Source organism: Pyxicephalus adspersus, chromosome 4 (assembly GCF_032062135.1).
Source record: "Pyxicephalus adspersus chromosome 4, UCB_Pads_2.0, whole genome shotgun sequence".
Lineage (NCBI taxonomy): Eukaryota > Metazoa > Chordata > Amphibia > Anura > Pyxicephalidae > Pyxicephalus > Pyxicephalus adspersus.
The window spans coordinates 43,435,020-43,459,254 of NC_092861.1; the positions used below are offsets into that span (position 1 = coordinate 43,435,020).

Sequence of the window (24,235 nt, forward strand, 5' to 3'; positions counted from 1 at the left end):
GGCTTTGCAGCATTAGGGTAAGTGAACTGGCCTCAGACTACATAAATGACATATGACTATTGTAGGGCCATTAGATTAATAGCTCTCCTGACAAACAGTTAGTGACCATGCATTCATAGATAAATAAGAGACTTTTTGGAAATACAACAAAGTTTTTATTCATAGCATTTGTATGTCAGGAATGCTATAAATTTCTTATACAAACCTGGTGTTATTATTCTTCAACAATGCTCGTCACTGATATTGATCCACTGCTCAGTCATGCTGGGTGACAACATTTTACCAGGTTACCTACCGTCTCTGAACCCATTATCAACTCATTAACAACAAGCTACTTGCCAAGAATATTACCACCTGACGGTAGTAAGGAAAAACTTCCCCTCACTTCTCCATAAATTATTTAGCAGCAAAAGTATAGGAAAAAGGTTTACAGTGTTTCAGCAATGTCCCAGGGACTGACAGCCTGAAAGCTTACAAATGTTTTGTTTTATTTAAAGAATAAATGAATAAGGCTAAAAACAGATAGGGTTTTATATACAACATGGAATAAGACACTCCTTCAAACATTCCCTCGTGGTCCTAAATCTTCCAGGTCTATGTCACCAGGGAATGTCTGAAGGAATGTCAGATTCCGTGTTTTATGTATAGAGCCCACAGTGTATGTGTCAGTAATAGTATGCCATATGGGCTGCTCATTATAGTTGACTGAAAAAGTACCCTAAACAGACAAAAATAATAGTAGATGATAAAGAAGACAACAAATGGCCATTGGCCCCCTAGGCTTCACACACAGAGGAATTCTCTTCTCTCTCAGGTGCAAAAGCCAACTGTACCAATAGAACATGCACTGGGTGACTGGTTGTTTGTAAAAAAAAAAAAAAAAACTGTGCCAACAGTGGAAAAGGGCACGCAGTGAAAATTATATTAGTACAATTTTAGGTATGAAATGATTTATCCTGTATTGGTATACAGAGAATGATAAGGTCTTTCTAGTTTATCAAGTTTACTAAAAAGATTATAGTTAACTTATTATAACTGTTTTTATTATAAAACAGAGAATGTTTTAAAAAGGAATTTTACACTAAACAGTTTATATTTTTGATTTACATTTGTAGTCTATACATTTGTATGTGTATGGTATTCTAATAGTTGTACTCTTTCCATCATTGACTCTCTTTTTTTCTCTTTTTTGTCTTTTTGTCAGCACTTTCGTTTCATAAAAAGTCAATGAGAGCATCATAACTGACTGTCATAGTGATCATATGATCAGGAAACAATCATGATAATTTTTAAACATTAATATGCAACCATGCGGTCAGTAACTGTGCAGACTCTAAAGTAGATGCCTAGTTCTGACACATGGAGAGCTTTATTAAAACAGTCCCTAAGGCTGGAGAGAATACACTTTCATCAGTGAAGCTGGGTGATCCAGCAAACCTGGAATGGATCTGGTCTAGGATTGAAATAATTTGCTAACAAATAGCAAATTACTTTTATGAACTCCATTCAAGGTTTGCAGGATCACACAGCTTCACTGATAAAACTAAATTCACTGCAGCCTTGGAGAGCTTTAATAAATCAGGCTGATAATGTAGATTATTTATTTTACTTCAGGATGAAGTGCTGTGCTAAAGAAAGTTTATTTACAGACTTATAAAGCAATGCATTTTACATTAAATGAAACATTCCCTGCTGAAGAATCTTCCAGGCCCATCTGTTTCAATGGCAGTATTTTATTCTCCACCACGGAATGTTTACCTGAATGTCAGATCCACAGCTTTCTAAATAGCAGCCTAACATTAACATGCAACATGAGTACTAAAAAAATTTTTTAAAAATGTACTTTGACTTTCAATTGTATAGCACTTTTTCTACTGAATTAAAACTAAAGTAATTATGGGCACAAGAGGCATTTAACATATTATGTGGGTACACTATGCTACCATAAATGTATTTACTGCCACTGTCATTGGATTACTGCTTTTCTCAGAAGACTGCACAGGGAACAGTAAAATGGCTTTATGCGCTATGTTATACCAGTAATTGCAGTGGCCACTTTGGGGGGACATGTTCTGAGAATACTATATATCTAAAGAGAAGCTGAGCTGCATAATACATACATGTTCTATTACATTTGGAACATAGCAACTTTTATATTGCAAAGTAACTATAAACAAGGTTCCAACCTTTTGTTCCACTTTGAGAAACTGGGCTAAATCATCCACTGTTAAGTGGTCTTTTTTGTCACTATAACTTAGAAGCAGCAGGTACAGGTCTCTCCGTAATGACATCATCTTGTAGAACACGCAGAACTCTTCAAATGTTAATGTACCCTGGTTTTCATCAGTGTCTGCCTCCTGTAAGAAAAATGTTTCATATAATTAGATATATGTTCCCATTATTATAGTAACCCATAACTATTACAACAAAAGAGGAAGACATTATAAACCAGATTATCATATTCAAGTTTTTCCAAAAGCACTAAACAAACCTTTCACTCATCATTTCAAGTGGTTTGCATTATTGTCATTCAATTGAATGGTAGATAGGTATCTAAAAATGATTTACAAAAAAACAGGCATCCCTCCTCCTTTTAAAATCCCAAGATTGCACAAGAGAGAGGTCGTCACTGGCTTGTAAGAAAATAATTACAGCTGCCAGTTACAGATCAAAAAGCAGTAAATGAGAGACTTGAGTTTCTATATAAGCTTTTCCCTTTTGTATGCTGCCTTATTTTCTTGTTTAGGTTATACTCCCTTTTTATTAATAAAGGGGAATTTGAGATTATATAATGTTGATTATAAAAAATATGAAAATGCCAAACAACTACTGTTCTTAAAGCAAACTTCATCTTTGCCCTGAGTCCGTATCTCCATACTTATCTTTCTTTTTTTCCATGCAGTAGTGGGAAGAGAAGAAAATGCTCAGTACATAGGAGTATGAATTAGCATGTGACTCATGCCATGTGACAACCCAGAGCTGTGCGCCATTGACATTTTTGCTTACTGCGTGAAATATTTTCAATATTAAGTAGTTCCAGATATATACATTTACAGGAAACACACAAAACCCCATTAAAGCTAAAACAGAAACAAGGTTTTTGCTTGCATATAATTATATCAGAAATATACATGGGTCATATGGAGTGTAGATAGTTCTGTCTTCCAGAGCTGCATACAAATTGCTCTCCCTCATGCTTATGTAACAAGGAAGAACAATGCATGTTAAAAAGTATGCTGATGCCGAGCTAATGTCAGATTTTTTTAGCTGAACAAGGGAAAATGTTTTATTTGAAATCAGGAAAATGAGTCCTTAAAAAATCCTATGCTATGTTTGACGAGTATGGGTATGGGTGGTATGGGCATGGGTAGCCAATAAAGAAAACACAAATATTTATAAAAACAGAAATGTATAGGTGCTACTATTCAGGACTGTCCCTGGAAATTGAGAGCACCAGGTACCTAGATAAAATCTGTTGATGGAAATTTTGACATCAAAACAGTAATACGAGGGGTAATCTTCCCATGACCTGCAAATAGATTGCTTTTTTCTGATTGTAACCTGTGGGGTATAAGTTTGACCAACGTGTACACCCCAGCAATAGCAAGGAATGATGCAACAATATATAATTTTTAGAATGAGTGAACATGGGGACACTACAGATAGTATACCCCTGTTTTGACTGTCACTCACTCAATAATAAACTGTATGATAATCATTTAGCATACCTTATTTGGGCACCTGCTATGGAGTTGACTAGTAAAATTACTGCAACACATGGCAAAGCAGGTTTTGCGAGAAATGAATAAATACAAAATGTTACTCCCATGTGCATCCTTCTGCAATGTAAGATGGATTGATTGATTCTCATTTTCTCCTCTGCCAATCCAATGTATATTTCCTGCTGATACTGTCAAATAAATGTTTACTTCAAGTGGACACTGTAATAAAATAATTAAACACATTGAAACCTATCTTTCATAAAGCAAACTCTTGATATTCTTTACAATCTACTAGGTAACTATTAACTTTACTGTAAGTGATGTCAATGCTCTTTATTAAACATATTTATCAGGATTCAGATGACAACACACACAGAAGGTTTCTTACATATGTTATCTGTTTCATGGAACTGTATTATTGCCATACATATCTTTATGTGTTCCTGTAATGGCTTATTATGCTCTCCAGGTATTTTTCCCTTCCATAATTAATTATAATTGTGTGGTTTTAAATGATAGGTTTGCCACAGACAGATACTTCAACCAAAACACTTGCAATTAGGTTTAATTATCAGCTAAAATGTGAACATTTGTTAAGATTCATTATTTATGGTAAAATATTAAAAAAAAAAACAAAGAAATTGTTTGCTGGTCTAATTTTACTATCTGTGTCTTACTATCCTGGAGAAAACAGGAGCACCTATTTCTTGTCCTGCCATCATAGGGACAACCAACAAAATGAATTAAAACGGTTCCCTGTCAGTTTTGGTCAGCAATAAAAACACAAAATAAGTATTTCCTCTCCCATAATTTATCCAAAACTGTGTTTTTTTTTTCCTCAGAAGCTGAGCTATAATGCTATGATTCTGTAAAAATTAAAACAAACTAATTATCTGTGGAGCTGTTCTCTATTCATTTAGCCCAAGAAAAACCTACCATGTTAAGGCTGGGAGGATAAAATAAAATACTGAAAATAAAAACAGAATTCCACCTTCTGGACTCCACCATTACATCAGATTTGGGTGCACTGATACTCTGTAATAATCCAGGTACTCTAGTTTGCATATTACAGTTCACATCTGTTTAATATTCAAAAAGACAGACTTAGAGAACTGGGGTGGTTTGCCCAAAACATTGGCTGTTAATCAGATCACAATGGTGTTTGGATGGAGGAACTATAAATGTTAAATTCAATTAAAGGGTACTTTTAAAGATATCTAGACAATCTTTTCTTTCAAGGTTACATAAACCTACAGATTATACTGTAAGTAGCCGTATAGCTAACCTTGAAAAAAATGGCGGATCTTTGTCAATAAAAGGCAACTTTCAGAAACAAATTTACAACAACTAACAAGGGCTTGTATGAGGCGGCTGAAATATTAGGATTAGTGATGCATTAAGAATGCTAAATGTACCATATTTAGAACAGTATAAAATGGGAACATCAGCAGTTCTGTGAAGAACACAACAATCTTGTGTGCCAACAAAACATGTCTTATGAGCGGTTTTAGACTGTCCTCAGAGACGGAGTCGTAGTACTTATGTCATCAATGTCTCTGCTTCAAGCATCTGCTTAAGAGGATTTGCTGGGGATTTACCCAACATTCGACAGAGGTTTTTCCAATATATGCTGCTTCTTGTTATGTAGGTCTTGGGAAGGCCAGTGCTAAGATTCATTTTCTGAAATGTTGTTTTACTTAAACAATTACTTCAATGTGGGGTCTCTATACAGTTCACCGGGTGACATTTAGTTACCATTAACTCTTGTCCAGTTCAGTCTGTTCAACTGCAGTGTCAGAGTATGTGATTCCTAATGGAATATTGCAAAGCTATTCCTCCACTGCTAAAAATAAAACTCTAGCAAACAGAGTTTATTATTGTGTACGTAAAGTATTAGTTGGAGTATTTAGGGGTTAAACTAGTGATGCACTCTATGTCCTGTTGGGGAGATTTTGCTTTTTAAGTCTATGATACCCAACAAGAAATAAAATAAAATCTCTTCTAAGTAAGGGGATATCTCCTCTTTGACAATTGTTAACAGAATCAATGTTGCTATTGGATGATTTTACCTCCATTCCAATGACAACTCCAAATTGTTGTACACACAACTCCTTGCTCTAACAAAAACACTCCTTTTGCAACAATGTAATAAAATTGGGAATTCCACTGCATTGCATTTGTTGTGGAGTAAGTGGCAACCTTGCTAGTCACTCCTTATAAACATAGAGGCCTGGATACCATAAAGATCCTCTGGCTTCAGTGCTTTTAGTCACTGACCCAAAACATATGAGCCACCTAAAAAAATCAATGTGTGTTAGGCTATATACACATCCAAGATTACTGTCACTGGAAATAATCTTTCACAATCATTTTCAGTGACAGATAAGGGAAGTGCAGAAGATGAGCGAGTTGCACTCTGTTGTGCTCTCCTCCATAAGAATGAACCGTGGCTATTCCTGATTGGTCCTTCATTAATCTGCCAGGACAGACTGATGAAGGACATCCCAGAAATCGCTGTACGTGTCAGATTTTCACCCAAAATGAGCGCGACAGTTCATCTTGGCCGATACCAATTTGTTTGCAGCCTTAGAGAAAAATATGTGTATTTTACTAACTTTTGCATTGCTGACATCAAAGATGCAATGATAACTAAACTACACAAAATGTTCACATTGTTTGATCCTTTTATTTTGTTATTGTTTTACAACAGTTGTAGATTAGCCATCAGAGGGGACACTTTACAAACACTGTGCATCCCTGCTGGGACAGGATATCACTCAATCAAGGTGTTCATTGTTTTCAAAGTGTTGGCTACCCCACAGATCTCAATAAAAAGAAAATGTACTATTGTTTAATAACTGGGATATTTATTAGTATAAGTAAATAGGAAATTCTCATGTACATAATGCACATTGACAATAAAATTAATTACATTGAACTGATGTCTTTTACGCCTACATTTAAAGAGTCTAAAAGGACTGCATATTATCTTAAACATTTTTTAGTTTATATAATGTGTAAAGTTTTATATATGCATAAAAGGGGCAGCTGCAATTGTTTAATACAGATGCAGAGTTTTCCTACACAGATGAAAAACAAGCAGGAGCACAGCTATGAACTTCAAAAGTTCAATTTATAGTTTCAAACAGGTTCCCTGTATGTATTCCACATTTTAGCTGTTGGCCCACTACTTGGCTTTCTGTAAACCACCTTAATTCAGAATAGTGGAGACTCACTAAATAGAATCTCAAGGTTGTTTCAAGATGGTGAAGAGTTTGGTTTATTTCAATGAACTATCATATATTTTCTTTTTTTTCTTTCTGCCTTGTGACTTTACATTTTTTTTTTATAGCCAATTATTATATTATTATTATAGCCAATGGTTTTAAATATATATTTATGTGTGTATATATGAGTGTGTATATATGTGTGTGTATGTATATATATTTATGTGTGTGCAGACCTATGCCACTATCTGAATTTATCCTGCATGGTTATTTATTTACTGAATGATGTCGAGGGACCCTCACTGGTTTTAGGGTGACGTTTTCTTTACCTAACACAGAATAAAAGTGTTTGGAGAGTATTCTACATTATACAGATGGTCTTCTCAGTCACTCTGCTTTTACATTGGCAACATAATTTGTGTCTTGTTATAGCTCTGAAGATTCCCTTGATAAATAGCACAGTCCCTAGGCTGAGGCAAATTCTCAGTGGACACTGCAATACAATTCTGTGACGGTGTATCGGATGCGTACAACACATATACATTGAAAAAGGAGTTAAAATATGTAAACAATTTTATATATATAGATAAATCATTATATTATACACATGTACAGCAATGAGTAAATATTTAAAGGTATACCTTTCTAACATGCTTGAATAAAATAAAGAAAACTCTTCTAGATGAAGCAGGACATCATGTTATAAAACATTTTTGGTAGGTTGCAGTCACAGTCACCCATGCACATTTTCTGCAAAGATCCCCTGCTATAAATTGTAGACTTTTTAGTGTATTCCCTCTGCCCCCTGGCTCCACGCTCTGCCATGTTTACATTCTCTTGTGTCTTTTAAACCCAGAGGTTGACATAGGTTATAAGCAGATGATATTCACACCGCCCACATAGCAACACAGAGAATGCTTGCCTTATATTTTAAAACCGTGCAAACATTGAGGAATATTCCATACTTGAACAAGTTTATATGTTTAATGGGGTAAACAAGCAATATAATAGCACAATGATGCCATATGGGACTATAGTAGGGAAACACTGGAGGATAATTATATGAGCGCGGTCAATTGTTTTTAAAGGTGCAAGCACTGAAGTAAATAAAATGAGAGTTTTTTTTTTAATTAACTGGCTGCTTCCCCGATTATGCTTAGTGGTCTGCTAAGTTTTTGCTAAAGTCAGTAACAGAACTGTCCTAAGCCTACAACTGCCAACCCAGCAATTAAAGTTTACATATTAAAGTCAACACAGGTTTGCTTTAACCACCTGGGCGTTACACTGATGTCTGGATTTCTGTACCAAAAGCGTTACAGGTTTTTGCCGGCTTGCATCTTGTGTTCCGCCGGCCGGCATCTTACCGGTCCCGCTGGTATAGGAGACGGCACCCGACGCTGGAGAGGGAGATCGACGCTGGAGGACGACGCTGGAACACGGACGCGACGCTGGATGAGCACAGCGGGACCAGGTAAGTGAGATTTTAATATAGACGAAAAAGTATTGGGTTATCGATAGTTGCAAATATTTTTTGCACCAAAAAGTACGGGGTTAGCGGTTGGGAGGTTAATCAGCAATGGCAATTTTATTAGGTGCAGCTATTGTAGAAAGGTAGGTGAGAAGAATAAAGTATAGTCCATAAAGAGCTATTTAGCAGGAACATTCCAGGGAGAACCAAAGCACATTTATACACCCACTACACAATCTATGTTAAACACTTGACTCCATACAGGTCAAGTGAGGCACATGCTTTGCATTTTGGAATGTGGACTAAATCCTAAACTGAGTTCAAAGACAACATTTGAATATAGTGTACTCTTTAGTTCAAGGTTCCCAAAGTATGCAGAAATGCTTTTAGAAAACAATTGTGGGTATACTGAGAAGCAGACTTTGATTCAATCTGCTAACTACCGCTACTAAATATTATAGGCAACACAATAATATTACGTCAAGCATATTACATACAAGTAGTAAAGTTATTTGTCACAAACCAGATATTTTAAGGAGAGAAAGGCTTTCTTTATTTTCAATTAAATATTTTAGATAATTACTTTGCATCACACCTGTGCCAATACTAGAATTTCACGTCTTAAAAAGTGACGTGAATTTACTTCTACAGCTAAAAGGATACATCATGATATAACCATACTTAGAGGTATTATATGTATTGGGTAACAATTTTTTCTTGGAAAATACTTTAAATTATGTCAATTAATATAGTCATAATGAGTAGGTGATGGCAGAGATTAGTTTTCATGGTGGATTACCAGCTGGGGACTATGGGTAAATGCACAAAGCATTTCAGTTACAATCAATAATGCAGCTGCACACAGTATGTATATGGACTAAAGAACTGCTGTCTGATATCTGTGCGTGACTTCTTCCCAATGGCCACAGGGTTTTAAGCAGTAAATGGCCTACTTATTGTTATAAACAAGAAGAAAAACAGATAGAGAAATAGAAAATTAAAAAAAACTAACCTGGAACATCTGCCTGACTTTCCTGCGAGGCAAATTCACATTAAGCTTATGCATGAGCTGGTAGATCTCTTCTATATTCAGTAAGCCATCTCCATTCTTGTCAGCTTCTTCAAACGTCTGTTTCACCCATGTATGGAATCATTAAGGAAAGTGCTGGAACTCATAAATGTGCCCAAGTATTGTACTTTTTATTCTTAATCGTTAAAGTATTTTTTTTTATTAAACAAGCATGCTAGTATAGTCTAACCTGCATACTTTGTTCCATCAGCTTTATCTAACACAATTTCATTAAAATGTGCAACAGAAACAGATTAAACGAACCATTTTACTGATATTCAAATTGTGCCTTTTTTACGTCAGTATCTAAACCCTCATAAGGGTCTGTAACCACCCCGTAGACTGCTAACATATGCACAATACCCTACAAAGGGCAGTGACACATGACACACATGAAGGGCAGAGGTGCAGGACAGCCTGGTTTTTCCTCTACTATGCTGTGCCCGCAAAGATCAAGCATATGGCACCAATAGGCAAACAACTGGGTCTCTGGAGACAGACAGGAGTAGATTTATGCATCAGCGAATTGTTAATAGTCTACATAGTTCATTTTTGGCAGCAGTTTCTGTAAATATTGGCAAAAGAAAATACTTTCCTTCACATAATATAGATTTCTTTGAGGGCTTGCAAAGCATATTGCCCATGGATTTCCAGCAAAATAATAAATAACTGAGCCCTTCTGTCACAGATAGTGTGTAACACAACCTGCAGATATCACATTCACACATTCAACATGACCATTCACAACTTAATAGGAAAATGATGTCTATGACCATATTATAGACTCTACTGACAAACCCTGGTCTGCTAATATATATATATATATATATATATATATATATATATATATATATATATATATATATAGTTATTGTTGTTATTATTATTTTCTGCAGTACCTAATTGTAAGTGGCTCTTCCCATAGAACCCCCTCAAATTTGAAACTTTTCAGAGCTATATAGGTGCTTTTAGTTTTATTTTAAGCTTTGTTTTTACACGTTTTTATCATATTATGCACCACTTTACAAGGCCCATAGTCATGCTACTAACTGTCTCTCAAAGAAGCTCCCAATCTAATGTCCTTGCCATAGTCTAAGGCCAATTGTGTGAGGAAGCAAATACATTGGGGAAAACATTCAGTGTCCTAGATGAGATATAAACCTTGGAATCTTGTTCTATAGGACAACAGTACTATCCACTAAGCCACCATATTGCCTTCTGCTTTATTCTGTTCATTCAGCGTTTTTTACTTATTCTGGTCATTGTATAATACAGTTGAAAAATACTCTGTCGGGTTATTGTATAATACTAGGAAACTTTTGCCCTATAATGAAACATAGTCATATAAAGTGTTTGTAATCTGTTACAATCCCGTTAAAATTAAAATGAACTTAAATACATAATTGTCCTCACTGTGCTATTTAATGGAAGACAGTAAGATGTTAGTTGCAGATTCGAAAGAAACTTTCAAAACAGCTATCAGATGCACTTTGCTTTAGCTTATCAGCGGAAACATAAAACCGAGCATTAAAGTACTTTCATACCATAATGTGTTTTAATAGATTAGACTTGAATCTTTTGTAGCACTACAGGAAGAATTTCATTAGAATATTACCATATATAAGGTGCAACAAAATGTATTCCAATCTGTTCCCCAAGTAACATTTCCTGTCATCTTCACTGTTGTGCAGAAAAATTAGAAAGGTCTCTAGCAAAGCCTCATAAATGTTTAATTAACTATGTCTCCTCCACTGAATTAATAGCACTTATGAGTCCACTGGGAGATTAAAAAAAATGCTTAGAATGCAAATCTTAACAAACAGTTAATATACATTCTGATGGATTTTATCTGTGTCAAACAGAAGACTTTGGGTTCATTCCAGTTTATCTTCTGTATACTGATGCATTTGTTATTTACAACTCTTGCTTTCAATGTTTGGTTTAGTTTAATAAAGGTTCACAAAGAAGTTTTAAAAAATCTATGCTGCTGTATATATGTTTTATTCATTTAAAGGGCACTAATGCAGATTTTTAAAATCAACATGAACCTATACTTTCTTTATTAATGTTAAGCTGCGTACACACGTCAGATATTTCTCGCCCGATAATCGGTATCGGCCAGATATCGGGCGAGAATCTGGCGTGTGTACAGTCGGAGTCATTCATCGTCCGTGAATCCGTCCTGGCGGATCCACGAACGATGAACGACGAGCGATCCTAATGCAAGGGAAGGGGGAGAGCGCACAGCAGGGTGCCGCTCCGTCGCTCTCCCCCTCCCCTCTCCATAGAGCAGAACGGTGCTGTATGTACAGCACTGTTCATGCATCCTGTAGTCCTTAATTGCACGTGTGTACGCAGCTTAAACAAGTGATACCTCTAGCCACTCCGTGTGGCTGCTCACATATGCTGAACTCATTGGGCCTGATTTATTAGAGTTCTCCAAGGCTGGAGAGGATACACTTTCATCAGTGAATCTGGGTGATCCAGCAAAACTAGAAAGGAATTGGTCCAGGATTGAAAACATTTGCAAACAAATAGCAAATGACTTTTAGGAAATTCATTCCAGGTTTGTTGGATCACCCAGCTTCACTGATGAAAGTGTATCTTCTCCAACCATGGAAAGCATTAATAAATCAGGCCCACTGGCTCCATGACTGCAATGACTACCACAGAACTGGCAGAGGTGTCTTTATTGTGCAGGTTGTGCAAGAATGGTCGTACCTTCTTGATGTTGTGAAAAAAATATGCAATAACTAGTTCTAGAAAAAAATCAAATGCTGAATGGTGTACATTTGCCAGTTTCACCATTTTCTGCAACAGACAGTGATTTCCCACATTTAAGTGAATTTGGGTTACAACCATTATTGCTCCATAGACAGCCCAGTTGTTCTCAGAATCTTTCCATGGATGTGTTGGATAATGGCATGCAAAGCTGAGGGTATCTATGTAATAAAAAATAATACCTCTGAATATTTTTTTTATTCTCCATGCATCCACTATCGTGTATCTATTTAAAGATTTTCATATCAACCTATAAGGTAACACAGTAAGGTGCCTATCTACTTATCCTTGTGCCAACCACTCTGTTTCTATTAGGTGCTGATCATGCCGATGGTGGAATTCTAAGGTCTCTTGTTAAGACAGTTTGAAAATATGTTTGCTTTGTGTAACAGTTTGGTCCTGTATATGATCATCCAGACAGGTTTTCAACTTTCATAGATGTTGTTTGCAGCTTTTTATTTTATAATAATGCATTTTGTAACACATCTACATCATACTTCATGTTATAGATATTTATTCTATATAAGGAAAGCATTTGTATAGGGGAAACACAACTATTGATTTGACTACAAAAAGTGTTTTACATTTAGCCTTTTGAGTAATTTTGATTGTTTAAAATAGCAGCATTTGAAAATACATTCCTTGACACAAAAAAGGCAACAATGAAATCAAATGAAAAGTCTGTGCCTTAGAATGTATTGCTGTCTCCACCCCTCTGTGTGCCTGTTGTCCCTGTATTACAGTTGATCTGCACAATAGAAGCCGTCTTCTACCCTCTCTCCCTCGGCCTATTCCTCTGTGGCTCTTGTCAAGTTTGGCTGCCAGCTGGAACAGCTATGGGCTCAGTGCATACAGCAAGCTTCCAGCTGTTCATTTTATTCTCACTCAAAGAGAGCTGGGGAAAATATGTGAGTTTATAATTAGAGTTGAGTGAATCAATCTGCTGAGTCCAAAAGTCGACCCACATCACCCCGATTTGTGCACAAAAAAAAATCACAAATAAAACATAGTTACTTTGTTACTTTGTTTAGTTGATATTTGCAATATTTTCAATGTAATGAAAACATTCAATAACAATGGCAAAATGTGAAATGGACACTGAAGATATGCATGCAATATTATTTAATTCCAATTCTACCTGTTATATACTAATCAGTGAACCAATATAACAAGCATATAATAAAGAAGTCGCCATCAAAGAGGATTACATAAATTAAAAAGAGCTCTCCAAGTAATGCCAATGAGTTATTAGACTGAAATAAGGAATATAGAGGCACTTTTAGTCTTTGGAGGAGTTTTTTTTCTTATAGGCATGACACAGCTCCTGCTTGGGGGCCCATTCCTTTCAATAAACTTCCAACCCAGACCGATGTCACACTAAAAGGCATAGCAAGTACAATTGCTGCCCCACAGGTCTTCAAACAACTGAGCCCAGCAATTCCCAGAAGTCCACCATGGACAGCATGCCACTTGATGAAAGAGGCAAGGCCTTGTCACTGTGCACCTGTCAGTGAAGAAGTCTATTCAGTCTATCAAGTGACCAAGAACTAGTTTTATCATTTAGGCAAAAGCAACATATTCTCATGAATACTAAATATTGTATGCCTACAGAATGATTTGCACTCTGCACTTTGCTACACTTTGCAAATGATAGTAAACCTGTGCACTGGTAAACTAAACTATATATAGGAAGTATAAAAAACATTATGGTTTTACATATGTTCAGGTTTCTGTAATAATGCACTGAAAGAGAATCTGAAATGATGTAAAAACTATTTTTTTTTATCACTTTTCACAATCACTGCACCCTTCAACCACTAAGACCCCTGACATTGTCATCAGTAGTTTAAGAAGTATGTGCAGACATGACCAGGTAATGATAGTAAAATGTACTTTACCACAGGATGAACAATGAAATGTAAGGGGGATGTAATGCACTTTGAAGAAAAGAGGGTTGGAATACACCTACATATCTTGGTTCAAGTGTTCCACTGATAATACGGTGTAGCAAAATTAATTATCTTAGAATTTACATGACATTTATTTTAAATGTTAGCAGTCTTGTGTTTGTTAGATATTTCCACTGGGTCTATCTAATAATAATATCTTCTTTCCCGTCCTCCTATGTTTATAATTACACTAGCCAATATCCCAATATGGCTCTTACTGTGAAGTTTACCTATGTATAAAGCCAAGACTTTTATCTTTGAGTTTTGGACAGTATGGTTAAAACACCTCAGTTTATTTTTTGCTAAATCCATCCCATAAGCGTAGCCAAGATAGACTATCACTGGAGAACCTGGGTGATTCAACAAACCTAGAATGGATTTCTTAAAAATCATCTGCTATTAATTTGCAAATGTTTTCAATCCTGGACCAGATCCGTTCCAAGTTTGCTGGATCACCGATATTCACATATAACAGTATATCTTCTCCAGTCTTGGAGCACTTTAATAAATCAAGCCTAAAGTGAGAAAATTCCTCCGCTGGAGAAAAATATTTGCAAATGTTCTGGTGATAATGCTAAAACTTCAGATTTCCTATTACTTTCTTGCTCATTGATATAAATAGAAGTCTACCAAGTACAAACATAGACAGCGCAAAAAAAAATAAAAATAAAATCACAGATTTCTAAAACCCCATCACCCATATTACCATGTACAAGCCTTTTTGATCACTACAAGGAAGAACTTCTTCATTCATGCCAGTCAAAACAACAAACATTTTTCCTATCTGATACAAAAATATAATCATACTCACACAACATAACCCTTAACTTCTTAGGAGCAAAAAACAACAAACAGAAATCATTTTCTAACAAATCTTAGTTCCTAAACAACTTAGTTTTGATCTGCTAACAAGATTTCAGACCAGAGATACCCAAGCCAGCTCAAAAGCAAAATATACGAAGTAGCAATCAACGGCAATGGTCTTAGAATTTTACTAAACTACATTTAAAAATGTTATTACCTAGATTGTAACATGTTGAACCTGCTACTGAACCAAGTAGTGTTTGTATGACAGCTATTTGTTGTAGCCCCAGAAAGGCTAACCAGAAACTGAGTGCATGTGTCCCAGGAGCCATGGTCCAGCAACGGTATGCTCAGCCTCTTCTGAACCCAATCTGTTGCAGACCATAGCGCTTTACTCTTTGGTATAAACAATAAGGTAACAATCACTAAGACCCCACAGCTCCCTAGAGGGAAATGTGCAAACTATTAAACCAGATTGGTTTTAAAGAAAAGGATATTGATCATGTGTCCTTTGCCTTTTCGCTAGAGAATCTTCATCGCTTATGCCAGCCATTAGGTATTTTAACCCTGTAATCCAAGTTCTGGCTTCCTCGGGGTTGGATGTTATAAGATCCAGAGACTCCATATGATTACCATGGTAAATGGTAAAGCAACAAGTAGGGTCAAAGTTCCCTTCTGCATGGCGATGAAAGATTTCAGACTGCCGCCCCTCTGTGACTTTGTAAATTGAATCAATTATAACTGAAATGAGAAAAACAAAATTAGGCTTTGCATGAAACTCTCAGGGGACCTTTGTATGCAGTTCAGAAAATATTTCATAATAAACAGAAAATGCTGTCTGCACTCAATCAGTTTATATAGGCAGTAGTTACGCTAGGATGAACATTGGAGAAAAGAATCATAAGATTATAGTATTCTGGCAGTGCCCTAGAAATAAATTTTAATGGGCCAGGTGGGTGTAAGTTTTAAGAACAATAAGGAGGTCAAGGGAGCTCCAAGAATGTACAGGGTACACATGCTTGTACCAATGAGGAAAATGTAAAATACTAGTCAATAAAACAATACAAAACACAAATAGTATACACTACTTGAGACATGGATATGGACAATAGACATGGGTATAGCTGCTTCTCTTGGACCTAGGGGCAGTCTTGACTGAGCTACACCTTGTACCCAACTACAGGGAATGGAAAGCATTTAAATGTAACTATTTGAGTTTGACCACAGCTATGATATGACCAAAAGATCTAATGTCTATGGTTGCTTTGCAGAAACTGCTGGATGTCAAGCAAATAAAAAATAGATAAATTAGAAAGCTGTGTCCAATGGCTTTTCTCCCCCAAAAAAATCATACAATTAACATTTATTATTTCAGAAAGGTATTTCCTTGTAGCAAATGTAGGATTGTTCACATGGCATTGACAAATAACATAGGAATTCCTGTGTTTAAAGGACTAGAATGACACTACATATAATAATTATATTCCAGAATTTTCTAGTAACAACAATATAAGTTCTGTATGTTAGTCCAAAGTGAATTTCCATGGATTGTAATGAGAGTGGTTAAAAATACAAAGCTACCTTTACTAAAGTGCCCACTTAGAAGTGAAGCATTTCTGTACACAGACAAGAAAAGTTGAACTAGTTCTACTTTCAGAGAACCCACATTTTTTAAGTTTCACAAAGCTTATTCTACAGGTTTGTGAATAAAATTAATATTTTAGCTGCAAATGTCTAACATGTAAAAGTTAAGGAGTTTAAAGCACATTGCTGTTCCCTTTGGTTAAACTCTGTGAAATGTAATTACAGAGCACAGTCTGAACATCAAAGTCAGACTTATCATTCTTTATTTAAGAAAGGGTACCGTATTTTTAGATAATGACATACTCTGGGGACATTTAATTTTATAGTGTCTTCAATCACATGAATTATCAAGAAAATGTCTATAGAAAAGCTACATTCATTGCAGCATAGAAATACTAATACAAGTATATAATTCAGTAATAAAAGGAAAGAAAAATTAGGTCACATCAAATATATTACTGAAAACAAATGGAAAGAGGAAATGCAAATTAGCAGACCTTTTCACAGCACACACTATTTTATCCCCTTTGGTGATATGAAGAGTTACAATAAACCGATCTCAGTAACACGAAGTTTACACTAACTGTAATGATTGAACTGGAAGATAGCCAGGGCATGGGAAACATGCTTGCTGACGGAAACAAAAAAATAGATAAATAAATAAATATATATATATATATATATATATATATATATATATATATATATATATATATATATATATATATATATGTACCTTTAAAAACAATAACACAAACCAAACAGCTTATCAATGAACTTCTCACAGACTTAAAAAAATAAAAAAAATAAACAAAACACAAACAAAAACACACATTAATGCAGTAATTAATTCATTTCTATATTTAAAAGCAATTAGTATAATAGGAACCTGGCATCAGCCTCAGACAGGGGGAGAGTCAGGAATCTAGTCTAAAAGAGTCAGAACTAGAAATCAATCAGGAGTGCTGTTGTATATGTGCCCATCAGGAACATGTTGACAAGAAAAAAAAAGTAGTATGGGCAGAAGGGTGAGCTCATGAGCCTGCTCCTTCATTGTCCACTCACATGCTGGAGAAAGCTAGGTAAAAAAAAAAAAAAAAGCAAGTATACCAGGTAATCCCCGAGTTAAGGACGTCCGATATATGGACGACTCCTAGAAAAGGGCTTCCCTTTGCTAAACACATCTGAGGTTGTGGGTGATCTTAAGGGCTTACCTGTTCTGCAACCTCTTGTAACTCTTTAATATGACCAAGACAAACTTTGCAGCAGTTTCTTTTTGCATATCAAAGCACAGCTTGCTCCAGAAGTTAATGAATGAATAGGCTCCATAAAGTTTTTTTTTTTTTTTGCTTTGTTTGTGATTAACTCACAGTGAGGATTTTATACAGTAACTGACCCCATGCTGCCTAATAATATGTTAAGACAAACATCTGTCCTAATTGCTTTTATTAAAATAATTGTACCTGTTCCGACTTACATACCAATTCCACTTAAGAACAAACCTACAGTCTCTATCTCGTATGTAACCCGGGGACTACCTGTATAGCAGTTGGAGTGAGTTGCTCTTCGATTGTCAGCAACCATTAACTTCTTATTTTATCAATAGAGAAACAATGAGTATTTGATGCTGCTCCCAGCTCATTTTAGGCTGAAATATAGGTAATTATGTAAATTAATATATATAGTTATACAAAAAGTCTTTATAGTTATTAAAAAAGTCTTTATTGCAAAAAGGGCCAAGAGACATGCCTACTGCAATAAAAACATACTTACCTGTCTGTTCGCTAAACTAAAACACACTTAACTGTGCGTGCGCAGCTCGGCACATGATGCTGGGTACACATGCAGGGGAATTAATAAAATCCCACATACGTGTGTGTGAGTTACCTGCATTAACTTAAAATAAAGAAGGTTTGCTTTTTTAAAGCTGCTTCAGGCAGAATGATGGCCCTTCAGGCTAACCACAGGTTCTGCCTCATTCGGTCTGGCCAAGACCCCGTGCCCCATGACAGAAACTGTGCAACTGACTGGGCATTACTACTACACTACCAGGAATTACTTTTGTTTAATGGAATACTATTACAATTTATTACCAAATAGATATATTGGGTTATGTTGTAAAAGTCTATGCCCACCCAAAACTCAATAATTTAGTTTGGATAAACTGGTAAATGGAATTACATTTACCAGGAATTACATTTTTTGCACCATTATTGTTTTATTGTTGTATTTTTGTTTTGCACCAAGGCCCAGTATAAAGGCAGGAGACGGTGTAACACTTTTATGCCTGATATTGTATATGCATATAAGATACTTTTTTTCAAATTTTAAAATAAAATTGTTGCTTACTTTTAGCTTTCTCACTTTTCCTTGAGGGTCTCCATCTTATACAGGTACGATGTTCATCCAGGTAAAACAGGCGGACCAGACCCTTCGTTCCACTCTTTAGTTTGATCATTTGTGTCCCAGATTGCATTACACTCATACATCTTTCAACTACAAAAGATACAATAAAAAAATGCTCATCAAGTCCAAGAAATATCAAAAGAAACATAATTCAAGCAACTGGTCTAAACAAGTGACTTTCATCAATTAACACAATGCAGGTTTTCCTACACTGCCACAATTCCTAGGTACAGTTGTGATTATAAAATCAGTGTTGCTTAAAATGGTGAAGCATTCGGAGCCCATAGCTAATTACATACTTCAGTAAGGACATTATAAATGTTCCATTAATTATGAACCTATTGTTTAGTAAGTGCTCTCTTAATTTCCCAAGACCTTTCCATTGATTTCTACAGTCAATGACCTATGTTGGAATTTTTTTCCTTTACATGTTTAACAATACTTTTGTTTTATTACAAATACTTTAATTTTAAAACTGACAAGATATTTTGAAAGGGGGGTCACCCTCTCTGACGTGTGTGAGGGAGGGTACTGTTGACCTGATTTACTAGACATAGAATCCCTGAGGTAATAATTGCAATAAACATTGTGTCCCAACGCGTTTCCCCTCTTAGGGCTTCATCAGGGGACTTGAAGTAAAAGGTGTACATTGCAGGCTGCATGGAAACATATAATAAAACATTAGAATATATAAGGTTCACTAATGTGATTCACATTACAAAACTACTTAAACAGAAATCAGGTATGTATTTTAATGCTAATGTTCATTTTTCATGTGAAATAGAATGCTTTACTGCAAAAGGAAGAATTGACTGTCAAATAAACTGTGGGATGTACCGACAGGTCAGCGTGTAGGATGTGGAGTTCTTGGACAGTTTTCAAAATGAAAGGACTTTTCTGCATAAAAAGAGAGACATTTAGGAAGTGGTATCAGTTATGTTGAAGTAAAGTTGAAGTAAAGAATAAATGAGATTTAGGCAAATACATTTTTGACGTTTGTCTCCTATACATGTGCAAACTTTGACAATGTATCTGCATCTATCTCCTATATTCTTTACTACAACCGGCAATTCTTCATAATTGAAACCACTCAGTCCTTCACAACCCATACCACCAGACTAATTTGTCTGTCATCACAAAAGGACTGACTGTACTTAAGGGAAATTCTGATTTTTCACACCACTGCTTTTCTTTTTTTAAATCACTATATATACAAGTCAACTTTTTGACAACTCTATATTATAGTTGTAGAATGCAGCACAAAATAATACCTTTAATGGACAGGGCACACATGACGTCAGCAAGTGCCCAGGTCATTCTAGTTGAAAATAAAAAGAATCTCTCTTTAAATCTCACCATATTCAGCAATCTATGTGAAATAGCTCATTGCCAATAAAATAGCAAGGAGTTTATCTTCAACAGGTGGAGACCCAATGTTTACACTTATATTGTTATTGGGACAGCTATTGTAATACATTTAAAAGAGAGGTTGAAGCAGTTCAGGATAGCAGCAAAAAGCTTTGTTCAACAAATGTTATCTATCAACAAAAAGCTCATCTACCTGCTTCTGTCTGCCTTCATTAAAATAACACGAATAAAGCACAAGACATTCATTCAATAAGTATTCAATATAAAAATGTCACAGACAATACCAATAGTTAGTAGGCAAGAAAAGAGCAAATAAACAATTATTTATTAACAATATGCAAATCACTATATATTCAGATTTAAAGGTGAACTTCAGCCTTGGCTTTTTTCTTCCATACTTTTGGATAGTCCTCTCCTGTCATGAAAGGGAATAGTTTATTATCCCTACACATTTCTTCTTTTACACAAAAAAAACATTACAAGGTGCCACAGATATCCTTAGCCACTTTGAATACAATCATCATCAAGCCCTCTCCCACCAATCTATTTATGATGCCCTTGCCCTTCCTTTTTCACCTATTTGGTTTCCTTTCTTTCAATCATCTAGCCTCAGAGTCAAAAAATAATACATGTTTTTATTAGTCAAATTGATCTTACTGTTCAGATTGTGGGGAGTGTATTTCTACTCATTTACAACCTCTCGAACTTTAAAAAGGAAAAATGGGATGTACCAAGTCTAAGGTCAAACATAATGATTTAATGTCATGAAGCTTGTCAGCATCTATAAACCATTCATGAGGATTGGCTGTCATCTAATGCTTTCTGTCATGAGATCATTGGAAAACTGCAAGAATGTATTTTAACTCTCCTAAAGTTGAGGACTACAGATGTGCTATGTAATCTTTGGTACCCCCTTATGCTGCCATGTGTAAACCAAGATGAAATGCCCACTAGGGAGGACTAGAAGCTTTCCAATGCCATATATAAATTACTGACCATTTTATATCTAGTGATTGGTGCATTATTCAGTTTGCCAAAGCTCTTAACCATGAGTGCAGTCATTATACTAATTAATTTTAATCCTGGGTGAAATGGTTTTCAAATTTTATATTTATGCAAATCTATGTAAGCACAATTGTCTAGTTAATGAATAATGCTTGCCTGGATTACAAACTTGTGTTGTGCTGTGTATGTTATGATAAATCTAACTAATATATAATAAGGAAATAAGACTTAATAATTCTCATTTGTTCATCCCTATATGTAGAATAAGAAACTTTTACAATAAAATCACACATTTGAAATGATTTATTGATGTCAAACACGAGTTTTCACACTCAGGAAACGGCCAGACACAGACAATCAATGCTGCCCCAATCTTGTCTGACAGCTAGATTTAAGCAAGAATTATGAATCTGTAATTCTTATTGCCAACATTATCAATCTTTCTTAATAATATCACTGGCACAAACAAGTATACAAAGCCTCCCTTGCCGCAAACAATAATCATAGTACTGAACACAGTGTTTGGTGTAGTCAGATATCGTAAAATCTTTCTCATTGAATAACCAAAAAGAAATCTATAGGGGTTCTTTAAAGAAGGATCCATAAAACAGATAAATATACTGATGTGCAGAAGTTATACCTGACAAAGGATTTGTGTTCAACCAGTCTTGTGTTTGCAGGTCATTTATAGGCAGCAGTGTGGTCGTAAAAAAAAAAAGAAGAGGGGGCGCGGTAATAGTGAAGGCTATCCATGGCGAGCACGCAGGGAGAGCCTATATGGGGGTCTGGGGGCATTCCTGAAAAAAGTAAGGGAATGGTGTGCCCACGCGTGCCCACCCAACTACACCCCTGATTATAGGCATTCTACTGCATAAGTATGAACTTGTGTGTTTTTGTTTCCCATAGCACTTAGATTTCTCATCGTCACTGAAAGTTACAATCATCAACTGTGAGGCTTCCAATGCAGGTGCTTTTAGAAATACTTTTTAGAACTGTAGTACTGTACTGTTTGCTGTAGGAAATCAGAGAGCTGCATATGAACTATTTCCCTGATACAAGAGTCATTTTCCCAGTTTGCAGTAACTACATACACAACACCATCTCTATCTTCCCCACACAATCAGTTATAGAGCAGCACAGCCACATATCCGAAAGAAGTGCTGCCAAAATAATCAGGGATAACATTTTATTTAGATCACAAATAGAAAGACCATTAATATATACACATACGGCAGCTATTCGGGTAATGAAGTATAATCCGAAATCTACAAAGCAATGTTCGTTCTGTGGGAAAGAGGGAAAGGGAAAACCCTCTTGAAAGCTGATAGACAGATAATTAGGCAATAACAGCTTGCAGTTCTATCCCACATTCAGTCAATTCAATTAAAATCAGTGGTTTAGCTGCATTCCAGCATACTGCAGCACAAACACCCCTATGCATCCCTATTTATCTTTATGATTATTATTATTAATTATTATTATTCAACAGAATTTATATAGCACCAACATATTACACAGCGCTGTACATTAAATAGGGGATATCTAAAACAAAGTATATTTATTTATCTATCCTACAATGATTATCTTGAATGATATATAGCAATATACGACTTTATATTCTTGAGCTGATATCTATACCTACGAATCAGCTCTGTACAAAATTTTGCATTTTCAGAAATTTAATGAGTTCTATGCATACGTTTTCCATTGGATTGTTAGTGATTTTGTGTGCTTTCTATGCAATTCAGTCACACCTCAACACAGAATGTTTGCATAGCCATAAAAACTCTGCAGTAAAAACATTTATTACCAGACTCAACCCCCGACCTATCCTAATATTTGGATTTTTTTAAACATCATGTACAGGGATAATAAACTGTGGCTGAAGACAAGCTTTAAAAACACCAATATAGGTGTCATCATCAATAGGAGGACAGCAAAGGGCTCACTGTATATACAGTCCAGGAAAGGACACTTCCCAATTCAAAGGTACAGGTTGGTGATCTTAGATTTGACTGGACTAGTCTTGCTTGACACTCACGGATGATGGCTTTCTCTATCGCAGGGTGATGAATAATGCCCAGTCTCTGCCTGTTTTTCTCCTAGGAGCTAATCTCCACTTTCAGTTCAAGCTTCCATGGTCAGTGAACTGACGAACAATTTGACCAAAAACTACACTTTTGCCCTCTACCCAATACACATCAAAACCTGATGACCAAGCTTTACCCAACAAGCAAGCCATTTGCGTTTAATTAATAACCATAATATATTACCATGCAAGTGGCGGACCAAGGATAGATGGGCATGTAATAGCACCTTAGTAAAGAATAAAGAATAGCACCTTAGTAAAGAAAAAATTTCAATTTTACGATTTAAAACATTGTCCCAAATCCAGAAAGCAACAGTAGTAGTTAAATATTCTGAACAAGTATTAAAATCCCTTATTTATCTCTCTACGGTGATAAAAAGCATCAGGAGATTTCATTTTTAAAGTTCACAACACAGTTAATGAAATCTTTTGGAAAGCAGATCCTGGAGGGTTGCCAGCTATCGCATGTAAATAACAGCACATGTTTCTAAGTAGTTACAGGTCTGGGAACTCCAGAGTGTTTTTCGTGATCTGTGAGGTTCTTTCAAAAGACCCTCCTTCACATTAAAATCATGTAGAGAAATCAGTGATGATTTGCTTGAAATTAGAACTATACCTGCTTTGATTACTTATTCAAAAATAAAAGAGAATTCCTGCCATACAAAACGTAAATGAAAAAAATCTACCACTTGGCTACTCATCCTCGCTCTTCTGTGTTAGTGCCATATAAATGACAAGCCCCAAGAGTGGCAGAAGCCAGTAT

General features: G+C 35.6%; 1 protein-coding gene across 7 annotated transcripts in view; it reads right to left on the bottom strand.

Annotated features, from left to right (window-relative positions):
* Positions 1–24,235, bottom strand: part of PLCH1 (phospholipase C eta 1) — a 135,098-nt gene that overhangs the window by 46,159 nt on the left and 64,704 nt on the right. For all 7 annotated transcript variants that reach the window (XM_072408003.1, XM_072408002.1, XM_072408001.1 and 4 more), the window contains 4 exons: positions 18,954–19,100; positions 15,516–15,761; positions 9,430–9,557; positions 2,187–2,357 (listed from right to left, as the gene is read on the bottom strand). In XM_072408003.1, coding sequence (XP_072264104.1) covers positions 2,187–2,357; positions 9,430–9,557; positions 15,516–15,761; positions 18,954–19,100 — 692 coding nt within the window. The remainder of the gene's footprint in view (positions 1–2,186; positions 2,358–9,429; positions 9,558–15,515; positions 15,762–18,953; positions 19,101–24,235) is intronic.